Source organism: Halichoerus grypus, chromosome 7 (assembly GCF_964656455.1).
Source record: "Halichoerus grypus chromosome 7, mHalGry1.hap1.1, whole genome shotgun sequence".
In the NCBI taxonomy this organism is placed as follows: domain Eukaryota; kingdom Metazoa; phylum Chordata; class Mammalia; order Carnivora; family Phocidae; genus Halichoerus; species Halichoerus grypus.
Window position 1 is genome coordinate 111,245,676 of NC_135718.1, and position 19,029 is coordinate 111,264,704.

General features: G+C 35.6%; 1 protein-coding gene across 7 annotated transcripts in view; it reads left to right on the top strand.

The window, feature by feature from the left end:
* EDEM3 (ER degradation enhancing alpha-mannosidase like protein 3) overlaps positions 1–19,029 on the top strand; it is a 69,188-nt gene that overhangs the window by 20,140 nt on the left and 30,019 nt on the right. For all 7 annotated transcript variants that reach the window (XM_078078057.1, XM_078078058.1, XM_078078054.1 and 4 more), the window contains exons 5-8: positions 5,000–5,112; positions 6,092–6,245; positions 11,542–11,676; positions 13,965–14,070. In XM_078078057.1, coding sequence (XP_077934183.1) covers positions 5,000–5,112; positions 6,092–6,245; positions 11,542–11,676; positions 13,965–14,070 — 508 coding nt within the window. The remainder of the gene's footprint in view (positions 1–4,999; positions 5,113–6,091; positions 6,246–11,541; positions 11,677–13,964; positions 14,071–19,029) is intronic.

A 19,029-nucleotide genomic window follows, 5' to 3' on the forward strand; every position in this document is an offset into this window, starting at 1 on the left:
GAAGTTTTCAGAATTTAAGGTGTTCTGAGCTTTGCTTCTAAATAGTTATTTCACACTATTGAGTTGATTATGTCATGTGAATATCAAGTGAAAGTATGCAGAAATCATGGAGATATTGAAATAATTTATAGGCATGTTAACTTATGTGATGGCACTTTTAATCAGGAAGGTTGTTTCCCCATTATACAAGGAGGTTGAAGCTATTGGAAGAAATTAATTCTAGAAAATACCACTGATATTCTTGTTCCAGAATGGCATGCCACAATGATACTGAAATTGTTAAACTAGAATTCTTATGTTCATTTAAAAAATTTTTTCCCACCAGTGATTTTTAGCACCAAGTGATCACTTCTTGGCAATCCTTTTCGACCTCATGGGATACAAAATCATTTTAATTAATTCTGGGGGGGGATGGTTTGTAAGGGCAGAGGAGAAAGATTCAGTTCTAGATGTCATGATTTCTAAATACAGTATCTTTCTAATTTTCTACTTTGAGATCACTTACAATATAAAAGTAGGCTTGTTTCAGAATTTTCCTTAAGACCTGGGTCTCAACTTTGAGTAAATGTCTCAAGGACTGATTAATATTTTAAAAAACAAAACAAAAAAATCTTTGGGGTGGCAGGAATTTTTCAGAACTAAGCTTTTCTTCCCACTGTTGTTTCCACGTTCTTTTTTTCACTGGGCATTTTCTTTTTCTTTTCCTTTCCTTTCCTATTCCCTTCTCTTCCCTCCTTCCTTCTATACCAGTGTCTTAGGAGGATGGCCTATGAAGTTTTAAAAAATATCCCCGTCTCCCAAGTTACTCTGATTTAATTATTCTGGAGTGGGGCTGCGCATTATTATTTATGCCTTTAAAGCTTCTCTTTGTCTATAGAGTGCCGCCTTGGTTGAGAAGACCTTTTTGTTGTGAGGACTGCCGTTGTTTACAACTTTTACAGTTGGGTCAGGGTTTCAAATGTTGACTCCGTTTTTCAGAGATTAAAGGACTGTGGGAACTCTATTATCATGACTGTGAGAATGAGAGAATATTTGTATGCCTTATTTTTGGTTTAGTGGTCCTATGTGTTCTGCTATACTAGGGCTTCCTCTCAAATAAAAGACAAAGGTGAACAAAATATGCTGGGAGGCACAGATGGCCAGCCTGGGAGAAACCAAGTGGTGTACTTACAGCTGTAGCTGGGTTATACTCCCCAGGTCTACTTTGACATGGGGGAGTAAGTGAGGAGCAGTAGTTGTGTATTAGGAAAGACCATAGGTGAACTTAACTTTGTTTCTCATTCTGTCAGCTTGGCTTTATCCTTCCAGATAGCAAATTCCCCATCATCTCCCTGTAAGTTGGTTTTCTTGAACATGGACCTCGGATATCATATGCTTTTAAAAATCTTATCAGAAATGACGGGGAAAAAGGTAGTTTCAGGCTGCATAACTCCTAAATTTAGAAATCTGTTGGCTTCTAATTGAGTAGCCATTAATTATTACAAAGGTTCTATCTTTCAGGTTTTACCATTTGTATACTTGGCACTGATTCGCGGAATATGATCCCAGGACCAGCAGCAGCAGCACCGGACAGCTTGTTAGAAATGCAAAATTCTAGCGCCTCATCCCAGACATGCTAAATCAGACAGTCTGGGAGGGAGGCCCAGCAGTCTGTTTTTTAACAAGCTTCCAGATGATTCTGATGCATGCTAAAGTTTGAGAAATACTGTATAATGATGCAGTGCTTTTTAAACTTCAGTGTATTGCAAGTCACCTAGGGATCTTGCTAAAATGCAGATTCTGATCCAATAAACTGAAGGTAGGTTCCAAGAATCTGTGTTTCTAATAAGCTGCCACTTGGTGGTGCTGCTATTGCTGGTTAGCAGACCATATTCTCCATAATGTGTGGTATAAACTTGAGTTCTGGCTCCTTGTGGCAGGTAGTGACAAGAAGTGATCACATAATACTGATATGTGTAACCTTGGTCAAATTAATTAACTTCTCTGGGCTCCTGTTTTCACCTCAGAAGGGCCTAGACTAGATATCTAAGTTTCCTATGAACTATAAGGTATTATTTCTTACTGATCTTTGGTTCAGATTCAGATAAGTAACTCCTATTTGTTGAAGTTACCCTCAAGAAGAGTTAAGAAAGATTGATAAAGTCTTACATTTAAAAAAAAAGATACTTTATAAACTCTTTAAATTTTAGTCTCTTCAAGTAGGAATAACCTAAGTAACTTATATATCATCATAACTTTGAAACATAAAAATTCACTTTGAATTTTTATTCCTATTTTAAACATTTTCTTTTTAATTTAAACAGAGGAATTAGTTTAGAAATATTTTTCCTACATTTAAGGAATTGTTTTGGTACATTTTATTAATATACTTATTAATATTTCTTTTTTTCTTAAATATTTTTATTTATTTATTTGACAGAGACACAGCGTGAGAGGGGACACAAGCAGGGGGAGTGGGAGAGGGAGAAGCAGGCTTCCCGCTGAACAGGGAGCCCGATGCAGGGCTCAATCCCAGGACCCTGGGATCATGACCTGAGCCAAAGGCAGACGCTTAACCAATTGAGCCACCCAGGCGCCCCACACTTATTAATATTTCTAATTTACATTGCCTTTACTTTGTGATTATTTCTTTATTTTTTGATTTATTTGAAAATATTAATAGACCATATCACGTGTGACAGTACATGCAACTCTACTGTTTTTATTTTGGTCATACCATAATATGTTAAGTAGAATTTCTGTTGTCATAGTTTGGTCTTTAAATTTAATCTGTTGTTCCTCATTCTAGCCATCTAGTTTTTATTGATATAATGAAGCCAAGAACTAAATTTAAATTTATCTTTATATTCTACATTACCATGAAATCTGTAGAAAGGAAGATATCAAAACAAATTAAAGATGATGAGGGAAAGGAAGAGACCTGAATTCATCTTTGCTATACGCTAGGAGCTTAAAAATCTTATTAAGTAATAGAGCAGTTGGAATGAATTTTCTCACTAATTATGGACAAAGAGAACTCTTTCCACTTTTATTCTCCTTTGAAACAAATAACATTGGTATAATTTTTGGGAGTAATTCTCAGGAGATAGACCTAGGAAGAAGAATAACATTAACAAAATGATACTAAAAAGTGTATGTGTAGGTGAGTTGGGAGTAGCACAGTTGTGTTTCATTCTAAAAGTGATTCAGGGCTGTATACATCTGCACTTGTTGCTGCAGAATTGACATGGATTTCGAGGTTGACAAGGAAAAGCAGTCAATTTAAAGGCAGGCTTGATAGTATATTTTACTCAGGACTTACCTTAAATTTTACTTTTACTTGAATTTTAGTCAGATATTCTTATGGAATGTTCTGTACCTAAATTAGAATCTTTAAAGAAAGCAAGTGAAAAAGCACTATAAAATATTATCAAACAAAAAGATTAAACAATCAAGTAAAGGAGAACTACTTTTAATGGATCTGTGGTCTAAATAACATGTAATTATGCAGCTGTTACCGAACAATCTATCACAACTGCTAACTCAGGAAATGAACAGGTAAGGCCTGGCACACTGCCTCGGCCAACTGCTCCCTCCCTGGGAATGCTGAGGGAGCTGGACAGTCAGAAGCATAGCTCCTGGCTGGGTGTGCCAACACTGGTTGTTTAACAGACGCAGGTAAACTTGTGGCAAGAGAAGCCAGTAACTCAAGAGAGGAGGATTTGGAAAAGAGAAGGGGAGAGATTTATTTCAGGTGCTGGCAGCTGGGGGAGGTGGCAGGCACAGGCCTTAACAACCGACCTCTCCACAGACACGGTGGACACCTAGAGTTTTATAAGGAGAGGTGGGGGAGTAGGAGTATGTACAAGAGAGCAGGCAGAGGGCGTGATCATGGGCTGGGGTTGGGGTGTCGGAAGGTGTTCAGCCCATGATCATGGGCAGGGAAGGGGACATGTAGGGTGTGGTCTTCTAGGCATTCCATTGGTATCAGGGCTGTTCTGGTCTGGCAGTTGGAATGTTCTGGTCCCTGTAAAATGTCTTGTCAATGACTCAAGAAAGTGTGATAAGCAGTAAGCACAATGGGTTGTAGCTAGAGCATGAGTTAAGTGGTCTTGTCTATTTCTGGTTTTAACTGTTGGGGTCAATAGTTGAGCAAGAGAGCTTTCTGACACAGCCTTGATTTTGACTGAAAAATCAAAGCAACTATGTAATGCATTGGCCCCTTCATGGAACTGATTGCAAGAATCCACAGAATTCTTAACCTAGTCAGGATTCTAGACCCCCATGGTAATAATAATAACAGTAATGATATTAAGCACTTACTAAGTCAGGCACTCTACTGAAAATACTTTACATGTATTACCTCACTTAAGAAAACAATCCTATAAGAGTAGATATTTCTTTTTATGGATGAGGGAAGAGGCTCAGAGATGGAAGTCACTTGACCAAGATTACACAGGTAGTGAGTGAAAGAAACAGAGTTCAAAACAGGGCTTGCTCTTGATTACAACATTATACTCCTCCTTAATTAGGGGTCAGGGCATCCACGGGTAAAGATGGCAGGTTGTATGTGGTTTAGGATCAGTCAGTCATTCTCTGAAGGATGTGCTCTCTTTTGAGAGTAAGCAACCTTTAAAATAACCAATAAAATTGGTGAATAAGATGGTTTTTGTGTTGTTTTGACTTGGAAACCAAATCCTGGTAGAGCTCAGCTCATGTAGCTCTAGGTCATGGGTTATATATTAAGAAACCAGTTAACAGTTCCGATGATGATTGTTTTAAAGTCTTAATGATTTCCATGTATCTAAAAGAGAAATATATAAAGATTCCGTATAATGTAGGCATTTAATTTTGGGGGGTTTTAGATACCACGTTTTCATCGGAGGCTTAAGGGAAACATTTTGTATGTGTCACTTTTTAGAGTCTTAATGTATTAACTTGCATTTACTAGTTCATTGTAACACTATTTCTTTTTGACTTGGTGGAAAAGAACTTTATTTTCATAATTTTCTTCTCCTAGGTATTAAATAAAACTAAAGAATTTGAAGATGCGGTGAGAAAAGTTTTAAGAGATGTTAATTTAGATAATGATGTAGTTGTATCAGTCTTTGAAACAAACATCAGAGTTCTTGGGTAAGTATGTAAGACACTAAAGGTATAATTTTAATAACAGAAAAGCCTAGGGTAAACTGTTTATTTCTTGATGGTAATAAAGCAAGATATTTCTTATGTTTAAAAGATAAAAGTTGGGATACTATGAAACAGAGGCTGTGGGATGACCTTGCATTGTATGAGGCACAGACAGCAGCAGACTTTGGAAATAGTTGCAGATTCAAATCAAAGGTAATCCCATGTATTGTTTAAAAAGGATTAGAGGTTGAACATTTGCATATTAGCTGTATCTCAGGTTTTTTGCTAGTTTACATAGTTTTCTAATCTTACTTAGCCAGCACCTCTTCAGGCCAAATGAAATTAAATGTATAATACTACCTCTCAACTAAACAGTTTGAAATGCTCTCAGGACATTTAAAAATATTGAATTACGGGATTTATTAATTCAAGTTTCAACATTATTAAATTTTTATATTTAATGGTTACTTTTATGTTATTGTAACACATTTCCTTTGTCAGACAGGTAAAGTGAGTCTTTTTCAGTTTAGGAAATATTTATGTGGCTTTTCACAGAGTTTGTTAATCTATTTAATACAACGTTGGGGAGATTTTTTTAATGTTATACTGTAAGAGTTAAAGATTACATGATGATATCATTAAGTTAAATTTAAAAGTTGTTAGAATCAAATATCAAGTTTCTTAAAATAAGTGATTTCTAGGATATTCTTTTTTTTTTTTTTTTAAGGATCTGCTTTAAGAAATTTTAAGGTATTTGAGAATGCCAAACACTTTACAGCAGATAGAATATCTAAAACTTTTTTGTACTGTCTGTGTTTTGCCATAAAATGCATAGCCAGAGTTAGGTAAAAAAAAAAAAGTTCTTCTGAGGTCTTTCCTTATGTGTGCTAAATTGTTGATAACAAGATACCCACATCTTTTTGAGGTGGTGACTTTTAAGTATCTGTAAGAAGTGGATAATGTTTCATCTCTATGATTGTAGGGGTCTTTTGGGTGGACACTCATTGGCAATCATGCTGAAAGAAAAAGGCGAGTACATGCAGTGGTACAATGATGAACTTCTCCAAATGGCAAAGCAATTGGGTTACAAACTTTTACCAGCTTTCAATACTACCAGTGGCCTTCCTTATCCAAGAGTAAGTAATTCTGAAAAATATGGCAGTCTTTCTGTACTTCTTTGCTGTCTTAAAAAAATGAATTTTTGTAATTGGAGCCGTTGTTCATCACCTGCTTGAGGCTGAAGAAAAATGTTTCTTAGCTATATAAAACATTTATATTGACATTTCAGTTTTGCATTTGAGTGGTAGGAGAGTTTAGATTCATTCAAGGCTTTTATGTGTCACTGTGTAACAGATGAGGTTATGCTGCAGAAGGAAGAGACAGATGCCAGACTAGAATTTGGGCACAGAATTATTTGTGCAGAAGATACAGGTGAAACAGTGAGAGTGGGTGCTGGCTCTCCAGAGGAGGATATGGAGAGAACACAGGACAGAGGGGGATAAGGAGGAAGTAGAGCGGTGGGAAAGAGTGTTCAGAGACTCAGGAGGAGGACCACACAGTAGTAGCTGTGGTGTGATGAAATCTTAGAGCCTCAAAAGGAGGTGTTTTATTTCTTTATTTTTTTTATTTTTTTAAGATTTTATTTGTTTATTTGAGAGAGAGAATGAGATAGAGAGAGCATGAGAGGGGGGAGTGTCAGAGGGAGAAGCAGACTCCCCGCTGAGCAGGGAGCCTGATGCGGGACTTGATCCCAGGACTCCAGGATCATGACCTGAGTCGAAGGCAGTCGCCTAACCAACTGAGCCACCCAGGCGCCCAAAAGGAGGTGTTTTAGAAAACAGTAGGAGAATTAGATGCAAACAGAGCCTTAAAGGATGTAATGTGGGGGAGAATAAAGGGGAGGGAAGGGTTCAAACTAGGTGAAAACACAGGACCATTCATTTTGAGATTTCTGTGTTGGTAGTTAAAGAGAGGTGCAGCAGAGTCAGTTGAGGGAGTTTTGTTTTTCCCCCCAAGAAAATGTTATATTTAAAGCAAAGGGAAAGAAGCCATTGAATAGGGAAAGAGCTTTCTATGCTGATTTATTTCTTTATTATTTTTTATTTATTTGAGAGGAAGAGCAAGAGAGAGAGAGACCATGAGTGGGGTGAGGGGCAGAGGGAGAAGCAGACTCCCCGCTGAGCAGGGAGCTCGATGCAGGGCTCGATCCTGGGACTCCGGGATCATGACTGGAGCCGAAGGCAGACGCTTAACCAACTGAGCCACCCAGGCGTCCCTGATTTATTTCTTTATTAATACTATTGCTCTCTCCCTCTTGTCCATGTTGGACACCTCCGCCATTACTAAGTTGTGATAATTTTTCACAAAAATTATGCTAGTTGAAGCCAATATAATTCCTAAACTATTGTAAATACCTATCTTTCTCTTTTCTCTCTGGTTTATTTAGAGACTTACAAAATTAATCTTACTAAAACAATTTTTATCAAACTACCCCCAGAAGTTTTACTGACTCCCTATTGTACAGAGTATCTTTTAACTTTCAGAATTCATTATGGTTTGGCCGTAGGCTTTCTGACCTGCTCTCAGAACCTCACACCCCGGTGAAATGAGTGTTCCATTTCAGCCAAAAGAATCTATTAGTGTCCCCCCAAACACCTAAGATATGTTTTTCTTTGTTTTTTGTTTTTTTCCATTTCCATGCTGTTAGGCCTGTCATCTCTCTTACCTGGAATAACTTTTCTCCCACCGTAAATCAAGTAAGACTCACTTTCACCATCAAAAAGCCTTTGACTGGAGAGACAGCATAATATAGAGCAGTGCTTTTCAAACTGGAGGTCATAGCATATTATATTACCCACGAACTTAGTGGATTGTGACCAACACTTTTTTGTTTGTTTGTTTAGTGAAACAGACTATTTATTAAATCTCTTATTTAAATTTCTCACCCTTGATATTTTGAATAGCTCTTCTGTGAACATCTTTATACAGATCTCTTTACCTCTTCCATGGGATAAATTACTAGGAGAGGAAATAGTAAGTCACAGAAATAGGGAATGTTTTTTAAGGCTTTGGGTACTTATTGTCCAGTTGTTCTCCAGAAAGGTTCTACTTTTATAGTTACTCAGTGTTTTATAAAAGTATATGTGTCGTTGTACTGTTGCCAACAGTGTGTATTGTTATTATTTTGCCAAATGAATGAGAAAAATTAAAGTCTTGTTTTAATGTGAATTTCTTTGCTTTTTAGTGTGGTTAAACTTGTTGATGTTTTTATTTTCTTAGCATATTAAAATTAAAAACAAAGTTATTTCAAATAACCTAGATGTTTATTTAATTGAATTTACTGTTAGTAAATACTTTTAGTTTTTGTTATAATTTGATGTGCTAAATTTTGGGGAATCTAGCATTTCTTCACTTTTGTCATAACATGAGAAACAGAAGAGGAATTAAAACAGTAGCTACTAAGTATTGTAGTAAAATAAAGAAAATGTTTTATTTTCTTATACTCTGAAGTATCAAGAAAATTTTAAAAATTGCTTTTTAGAAGAGGACTACAGATAGAAACTAAGTGTCTTCCTATCCTGCCTTCTTCACACTTAACGAGCTTTTACTCATGAAAATATGTACAGTCTCTCTTAGATATGCATACATAATTGATAGTACTGCATTAGTGTTTTTAACTCAAGAATTTGCTGGACAGAAATGATATTTTAGTGGTTAATGGTCATTTGTTACATCTACACATAAACCCTAGAGGTAGTCCACACTTTGGGATGCCATTTCCTCAACGTTAATTAAAAGCACTTTGCCAGTTTTTCATTTAAGACCTCATTTCTAAGGTCAGGTAGGTGATTATATCCATAAAACACAGGGTTAATGGCAATTCCATTTTGATTTTGTAGATATTTTAGGGGGCTTTTGGGTATAGCAAATATATAATGTAGATAAATTTAGTGTAGGTAATTTAAACTTCCACCTTTTAATAAAAAACGTTCCTTTTTAAGAACTACTTTGTGATTCCCAGGACATAGGACCAGGAGGGAGAAACCAGGTTCCAAATTCCTTCTAAGTACAAAACCTTTATTATACTTTTAACCCTTTTTGTCTGAAGCCCTTCAAGTAAAGGGCAATAAGCTCCTTGTTTCTAACTTGTACATGACTAAATGGATGCTCCTACCACCTGTCCTCTGAGATCTAGTCAGGAGGACTGCAGCTTATCTAACCAGCCTCTAGAGCAAAATTCAACAAGAGGATTAACATAAGCAAAAAAGGCACTCAACCCTTTTTCCTTGTCTTATAGAACTGGTAGTGCCTCCTGGAGGTTTTGCATTTGGAAGTTGTTTAATAACGCAGATCTTCAGCGTACGAGATGGAAATGATATGATACTATGGATAGTTGTATTAAGAAATAGTCCTTTTACATCATTTAGTAGCGACCATCTTGGGACAGTGAAGACTATAATGCAGTATACAACCATCTTAAATATTTTTAATGTACAGAACTTCAGTGAGTCCAAGTATTTCCTTTTTTTTTTGTTAAGAGAAAAGATACTAAAAATGGGATATAAATGTTTCCTGTCTTGCCTTTGCTTTCTCATGACTACTTCCCTGGACTTTGCCATTTGTTAGCCCTCAGCTACTCCCAATCCAGTGATATTTTATCAAATATCAGTGATATTTCTTCTGATTTTTAGATCTTAGCGTTTGTTGTTAGTTCCATTTGTTTGGAACTTATTTATGACTTTCCATTATTAGTTCCCGTCTCCATTTATATATCTGTCTTAATTGCTCTGTCTGGATTTTAAGCTCCCCGAGAACAAGGATCTTTTCAGTTACTTTGTATCTTAATACTCTCCACATAGTAGATACCTATTGATCAGTTGATTGTAATAATTAATAGAATTAACCAGAAAATATTTTTCACTGTTGACTCTTATTACAAATATTTATAAAAATTATTACACTTTACCTTAGTGCAGTTAATGTAAATATTTTATTATTGAGGATGTCTTCATTTTAAAGTTTATTCTTTTTTTTTTTAAGATTTTATTCATTTGAGAGAGAGAGTGCACAGGTTCGGGGGGGCAGCAGAGGGAGAGGGAGAAGCAGACTCCCTGCTGAGCAGGGAGCCTGACATAGGGCTCCATCCCAGGACCCTGAGATCATGACCTGAGCCGAAGACAGTCGCTTAACCAACTGAGCCATCCAGGCGCCCCTTAGAGTTTATTTTTAACATCAATTTTAATTCTGTTGGTAGAGATATAGGTAACATAAGAGGACAAGGGATGATTTCCATTCTGGTTTTTGGGGCAGAACTACCTAAAGCCATTTATTCTTTCAGAATTATAAATGGTAGAGATAATTATGAATTTGAGTGGGGATAGAGAGATACTTCTAGGCTAATAGGACATGGAATATGATGTAAAATGCCTCAAGTGACATTTTGGAAAGTAAGGTGAATGGCCAACATAACAATCCACTCCTCATGTCTCACCTACATTTCACTTTTGTTATTTATTTGTGGTGAGTGGGTATTATCCCTATCTCCTTGCTTAGATATTCCTGGTGTTTGGACCCTGTTAAGGTAATAGGCATACCCAGCAATTGATTTCTGCAGATAAGTTGAAATATGACTTTGTTTGAACTTCTCCTTATAGAGTCTGAATAATAACTGATCTGGAAACATTTGTATTTGATGTTTTTGTTTACATGTGGAATCCTTGGTATATGCTTGCTCTTTTGTTATTTATTTGGACTGCAGAAGACCATTCGAGTTTTAATCAGTTTCTAGTCAGTTTGGTTCTGGTTAATCTAGGTTTATAATGTAGTATAATTTGGCTGTCTTTGAATTATAAAAAAAAAAAAAAACAACTCCTTCGAAAAAATTTTCTTTGTGTTGCTTGATAGCCTGTCAGCAAGGCAGTATACTCTATACTTCAAAATTTTTAAAACATGTAAACAAAATTTTAATCCCCTTTTAAATATATACCATAACTTAATCAGTTTTTTTTTTTTTTTTTTTTTGCTGTGAAGGACTAAGATAGTATTGGTTTTTCATAAATTCTCAATTAAATCTAATTTCTTTTAGAGCTAGTCTAGTTTCTTATTCTTATACTAACTAGTTCAAACTGTCCAGAGAATCAAATTGTTATAGGAGGTATTTTCTCTATGTAATTCTTATATGGGTACTGAATTTTGGTCTCATTGAGGAAGGAAATAAGGGAAAACTTATTTACGCCATGAATATTATATGTGTAGAATATACTTCTCTACATGTTAAATTGGAAAGTCACAAAGATCATCAAATTTCAGTGTTTAGATATTTTATGACCTATTTCCATGATTTGATGAAAAATCTTGATTGAAAAATAATCTCTTATCCAGAAGCCATTTTCTCTCCATAGTTGCTAATGATAATCTTCTGATTTTATTTAGATTAATTTAAAGTTTGGTGTCAGAAAACCAGAAGCTCGAACCGGAACTGAGACAGATACCTGTACAGCTTGTGCAGGTACCTTGATCCTTGAGTTTGCTGCTTTAAGTCGGTTCACAGGAGCGACAATATTTGAGGTTTGCTTTTCATACAGTCTTTGATCTTTGGGGTATTGGGCATAACTAACTTTATATCCTTTTTTTCATTGCTCAAGTATGAGGATTATCAGTTGGAGGATTACTGTCATTTTAGTGAACTTTTGTCTAGATTCCATCATATGGTTTTTATCAAAAAACCTAGAACTCGTGAGGTAGATACATATTAATACAACTTTGCATTTTTTCACAAACTATAAATTCTTAGGTTTATTCTTAGGAGATTCCAGCCATATTATATGAATTTGATATCACAAATGTCTTATATGAAAAACTGTCTTTTTGTTTTATTTGTTATACTTCTAGATGGTCTGTTGCTTTTCTGAAAACTTCACTGAAACAGTGAAATTTTTGCACTTGTCTTGATAGAGTCATATCTGTAAGTTTGTTTACCCCAAGGTTAATGTTATTTCTTATCCAAAAGACTTAATATTCGCCAAGTAATTCGTTGTAGACTAACTATGTCTCACACTTTTATCTATTTGTTTAAGCATGTCATTGTGTGCAATAGTATCACAAAACACCTTCTTTTTCAAACATGACTTAGGAAAATTTTTAAAAATTCAGCAAATGGCACGCATAAAGCAAGCAGAAATAGGGAATGTATACCAGCATTAGAGACATTGGATCTGAGTGTAAGTAAAACAAGTCAGGTGGTCTTTGTGTGTCTATATGTTCAGGGTGTCAAGGACAGACTTAACCATATTTGGTTAAATTTTTATTCTGTACTTTGCTGACATATTTTCCTTTCATTGAAAACTATACTCACTTTTGCACTGTCTAATTTGAACTACAAACTCTGAGATACTGATGCATTTATAGGTTAGGAAAGTGAGATTCAAAGAGGATATGATGCAGAGTTATGGGTGAATGAGTAGAATTGGAATTAGAATCCATGCCTTTCTAAATTCAAAGCTCATACTCTTTCCACTGGCCTATTTTATACTTATGAGTAAATCTATTGAAAATTATGATCTCTTTAACTTCATGAATATATAGTAATTTATTGTAGGAGAAGCAACCTGATGCAGTTGACAGCGTCAATCTAATACAGGGTTGGCAAACAACAGCCTTGGGGCCAAATCTAGCCACTGCCTATTTTTGTGAATAAAGTTTTATTGAAACACAGCCATGCTTATTTATTTGTGTCTATGACTGCATCTGTGCTAAAGTGGCAAGAGTTGAATCATTGTGATAGTGACTGTGTGGACCCATAATGCCTAAAATACTTACTATCTGACAAAAAAAGTTTGCTGACTTTTGGTCTAATATATAAAGAGATATGAATTCTCATATTCTATAATTCAGTTTTAAACTTTGATTTCACTGGGCCTATTTTCTTAGCTGTAACATAGGAACAGGGAAATAAAATCTTTATGAAACTTTCTGGCTCTGAAATTATAGCATTTAATTAAAGCCATAGTCTGCTTTGTTTTCAGCATAAATAAATTAATTCAAGAACTAAGACTATTTTATACTCTGTTCTTAAATCTGCAAAGTGGCAAATTGGTTTAATGATTTTTTTTCTTTTATAGAAGTACTTCTCTAATGCTAAATAGATTCATGTTCTGAAATTAAGTTTAACTTAGAAACTCTCCTGTACATGTCTTACGCTTTTATGTTTTATAACATCTTTTTATCCAAAGCTAAGAATTTGATCAGAAATTATTTTAATTTAGTGACCAATGGATAAAAATAAGTGAAAAAAAAGAAAAATGGTGTCATAAGGTTAGGTTTGGTATTGTCAAATGAATTACTAGTGAATTTATTTACCTTCACTAACGAAGTTGCATGCTATGTAAAAAGTGGGCTCCTGAAATGCTTGTTAGTGTTTCAGAGATGACATACCAACTTTGGAATTCTCTTCTAATTCTCTAAATAAGAGTATGTAAGGAGATTTTCACTTTGTATTTAAATGATAGAAATTATTTGAACAAGTGCATTTAATTATGGCAGCAATTAATATAATTTAATAATACATGTATGTGAATTGAAGTTGCACTATAAGTATAGACGAACATGATGGTCTCAAAGTGAGATCACTGCCACTAAATAGTATTTAGACTCATTCTTTTTAACTAGGCTTGATTGGCTGAAAAAGAGCCAAGATTTGACTTGTAAGGAAATTTAATGTGTATTATAAATGATGATCATAGGAATTTTATATAATCCTTAAAATATTCTATGGGCCTTTGACTTTGGTTTCTTTGTTTCCTATTTGCCAGAGACATGCAGTTCTTCAAGTATGCTTTTCTTTTTTTTAATTATAGGAATACGCAAGAAAAGCTCTTGATTTTCTCTGGGAAAAAAGACAGCGAAGTAGTAATTTAGTGGGTGTGACTATAAATATTCATACTGGAGATTGGGTAAGAAAAGGTATGTAAGTTGGGCTTTTTTTTTTTTTCATGTAAGTTGGCCTTTTTAAATTAAGCCTTCACATCCTCAGAATGGTTGGGAAATAAAGGATTTTCATTTGTTAAAATAATCTTTGGGACAGTATAAAGAATCGTTTTTCACCAGATTGCTGGATTTTTAATTTAACCTGATTTTCTTCTTTGGGACCAAATAATAGCACCCTTATTCTAGATGGACTTACTGTTTTATTTCATACCTTAATGGGTATAGCATTATAGATATAGGATATAGATGAAACACTAGAACTAGTTTCCTTGAGAACTAGAGAATCAGAATACCTCAGTCATCTCAGACTAAGTGGAAATCTGCATTTAATAATTTATCACTAGATGTTATTGAAATGAATTGGAATCATGAGATAAATGTTACATGAACAAACAGGATATAAAATTATATAAAGAATATTAATTTTAGGGTGCCTGGGTGGCTCAGTCGTTAAGCGTCTGCCTTCGGCTCAGGTTATGATCCCAGGGTCATGGGATCGAGCTCCGCATTGGGCTCCCTGCTCAGTGGGAAGCCTGCTTCTCCCTCTCCTACTCCTCTTGCTTGTGTTCCCTCTCTCACTGTGTCTCTCTCTGTCAAATAAATAAAATCTTTAAAGATATATATATATAACTTTATAAGACACCCCTATACAGCATAGATAAATGGAAATATACTAGAATATTTATTCTTAGTAAGATTATCATAATTACTATCTATTTAGTATTATGTAAGATTTTTCCAAATTTTATCTAAATGGCCCCTGAAACTAATCTGAATTCTGGCTTCAGAATTCTGCCATTTCTTTTCTGTTTTTTTAACCTGCTTGGAACTCAGGTGCAAATTAATTAGTTAGAATTAATTTTAAATTAATCATAATCCTTGGTTTTTGACACACTCATCATTGGTCCATGCATGGCCCATTTTATTTAGGCTTTTTTTTTTTTTTTTTAAAGATTTTATTTATTTATTTGAGAGAGAGAGACACAGCGAGAGAGGGAACACAAGCAGGGGGAGTGGGAGAGGGAGAAGCAGGCTTCCCACCGAGCAGGGAGCCCGATGTGGGGCTCGATCCCAGGACCCTGAGATCACGACCTGAGCCGAAGGCAGACGCTTAACGGCTGAGCCACCCAGGCGCCCCGGCGTTTTTTTTTTTTTTTTTTTTTTTTTAAAGATTTTATTTATTTATTTGTCAGAGAGCATAAGCAGGGGGAGTGGGAGAGAGAGAAGCAGGTTCCCCACTGAGCAAGGAGCCCGACATGGGACCCGATCGCAGGACCCTGGGATCATGACCTGAGCTGAAGGCAGATGCTTAACTGACTGAGCCACCCAGGTGTCTCTCATTTTTAATAATGTAATAAGGACCCACAAATGGACCATTACTTGACAACATACACTTCTGCGTATGATCCTTGACACTCTCTACCTCTGCAATCCCATGCCTCTGCCTTCTCTAACTGAAATAGTCAGCATTCTTATCTTCTACTGATCATTTGCTTTTAATAAAGTTTTATTGCATCTCTATGTATTCTTAAAAAGTGTATTTTTGTTTTGCTTTAAACCTAATAAAATCATATCACATCTTGCATACTTTTGAGACTTTTTTTTCACTTAATGTATTGCTAAGATTCATGCATATTTTTGCATAAAGGGGTAGTTTTGTTTTGTTTTGTTTTTTTTGGACTGCTGTTAATATTTTATTGGATGAATGAACCACAATCTGGGCATTTAGATTGTTTCCTGGATTTTACTACTGTGAATAGTAGTTCCATGAATATTTGTATGTTTCTCCTGTTGTACATGTGTAAGAGTTTTTCTTGGCTATGTATGGAGGAGTGGAATTTTTAGATCATAGGATAAATTAATGTTCAGCTTCAGGAGGTAATGTCAAAATTGTTTTCAAAACTGTTTTCCAAAGTTGTTTCGCCACTTTATACTTCTACTAGCAAAATATAAGAGATCCCATGGATCAACATCCTCTCCATTGAGTATTATCAGACTCAAAAGGTTTTGCCAATGAAATAGGTATATAAATGATTTCCCATTGTAGTTTGATTTGTATTTCTTTGGATCACTGATGATGTTGAACACTTCTTGGTATTTATTGGTCATATAGGTTTCCCTTTTTTTGGTATTGATGTTCTTGTATTTTGTCCATTTTCTATTCAGTTAGTTGTACTTTTAATGAATACTATTGATACCTATGTGATACTTACGATTTATGTGATAATTATCCATTAAAATTTATTGATGTTTTTTTTTTGGCCTAGAACGTGGCAGTTTTTTTTTTTTTCCTTTCCCCAGAGAGAGAGCGCTCTAAGTGTAACGCTTATAAAATTTATAGATTTTTTTTAAAAAGCCAATTTGTCAGTCTTTGTCTTTTAATTGGTGATTTCAGTCCATTTACGTTTACTTCTGTTTTTTATATATTTGGACTTATACTATCTTAATTGTAATTTCAGTGTGTTCCACCTTTCCAGTTTTCTTTTTAATCCTTTTGTTATTAAATGAAACCTATATTTACCTCCTAGTAAGACATGAACTTTAGCATGTTCTCCTTTCTCTCTCTCCCTCAGCCCCAACCTCCACCCTCCGTTTTGTTAATATTATATAGTTATTTAGTTCTTATTCACTCTGAATATGTTCTTTTTTCTTTTGGGCATAGTGCAGCCCTCCTTTCTCTTTCTTTAAAGGTAACAAGCTGTCGGGGCGCCTGGGAGGCTCAGTCGTTAAGTGTCTGCCTTCGGCTCAGGTCATGATCCTAGGGTCCTGGGATCGGGCCCCGCATCGGGCTCCCTGCTCAGCGGGAAGCCTGCTTCTCCCTCTCCCACTCCCCCTGCTTGTGTTCTCTCTCTCGCTGTGTCTCTGTCTGTCAAATAAATAAAATCTTTAAAAAAAAAAAAAAAGTAACAAGCTGTCAAGGTATTTGGTCACTTGTACCGTGTATATTGCTCGCAACATCTGTTAGATTTGTCTCCCTTCTTACTTAAGTATTTATCCCTGGTTTCTTTAGCTTTTAATAGTTTCTGGAGGCCTTTTATGCCTAACAATTTTATTATGCTTTCATATTTGAGTGACAGTTTGGCTGTATATCATTTTCTGTTATCAAGTTCTTTTCCTTCAAGTCTTTGAAAATACAGTTCTATTGTCTTCTTACATTGTATTAAAAAATCTGATATTCTGATTTTTATGCTCTTATGTGTGTGATCTACTCTTCCTCTTTGGAAGACTAAGAATATCAAAAGCAAAGAGAAATTTCTAAAAACGTCACTAATTTTTGGTGTAGAAATTTCTTTAGCTCTCCTTGTGATATTCTGTAGGTCCTTTCTATTTAAAATCTTTGTTTTTAATTGCTGAAAACTGGTCTTATTTTTTTAGATATTCTTTTCATTTTTATTAATCTTTCTTTTTGTAGTTCCTGTTACCTAATCACTTCTGTTTCTGTCCTCCATATATCTTATCTGTATATATATATATATTTTTTTTTTTTTCTGCCTTTTTTTTCTTCTGGAAGATTGCTACATGTGATCTTCCAGTTTGCTGATCTGTTCCTCAGTTGTATCCTTTCTGCTATATATCCCATCTGTTTTGTTATTTTAACTGTTATATTTTTTATTCCATGTATTTCTGCCTGGTTAAAAATTTTTCTTCGTGGGGTGCCTGGCTGGCTCAATTGGTAGAGCATGAGTTCCATCCCCATGTAGGGTGTAGAGCTTACTTAAACATTTTTTTTCTTATTTTATATTGTTAATATCTTCCCTATCTTTAGTATGTCTATAAGGCTAATTTTAAAATTAAATAATTTAAGGGGCGCCTGAGTGGCTCAGTCGTTAAGCGTCTGCCTTTGGCTCAGGTCATGGTCCCAGGGTCCTGGGATTGAGCCCTGCATTGGGCTTCCTGCTCAGCGGGAAGCCTGCTTCTCCCTCTCCCACTCCCCCTGCTTGTGTTCCCTCTCTCTGTGTGTGTCTCTCTCTGTCAAATAAATAAATAAAATCTTTAAAAAAAAATTAAATAATTTAAAATAAGTGTGCCTGTTCTATTATTTCTTCTTCTGATAAATTTTTTTTTTAAAGATTTTATTTATTTGAGAGAGAATGAGAGAGAGAGAGAGAGAGAGAGAGAGAGCGCACGAGATGGGGGAGGGTCAGAGGGAGAAACAGACTCCCCGCTGAGCACGGAGCCGATGTGGGACTCAATCCCGGGACTCCAGGATCATGACCTGAGCTGAAGACAGTCGCTTAACCAACTGAGCCACCCAGGCGCCCCGTTCTGATAAATTCTTATTCCAGCACATTCTTTTTATTTTTAGAAAGTCGTGCTGCTTACATGTTTTTTGGCCTATAAGTTTATGTTCCTTTTTCACCTGCTCTGTGGGAAGGTCAGATTCCAATCCCTATCATCCCCAGTGATCTTAGGGATGAATTCTAACAAGTTTTTTTAAAAATAACAATGCTTGGACCCCAGGAGATTCTGATTTAATTGATGCTGAATGTTCCGTGGGTATAGGGATTTCTCAGATTGTAATTGTAATTATAATTTAAATTGTAAACTCACCAACCTCAGGAATTATGGGGTAAGAATGTCTAAAATTAGGTCCCACCTTTTTTATTCAATTCCTTATGCAGGATTTTAGTGCTGCCCTGATCTTACTCCTGAGGAGACCTGGAACACAGACCTGAGTTGTAGCAAGTGTAGGAGGAGATGTGTCTTAAGATAGTGGTTGGGGAGAAGCAAGAGCAAAGCTCTAGCAGTTTCCCTCCTATTTGATTCTTTCCTAATCGTGTCTGGCTGCCTTCCGCTCTAGGCCAAAGCCACCCTCTCCCCAGCCTGCCCTGCCTGTGCTGCCAGGTTTCTTACAGTTTTCTTATTTTCTTTCTTTGGTCCTCAGTGATGATCTTGGAGGAAGAAGCCAACAACCATGTTAGTTGCAGCAATTAA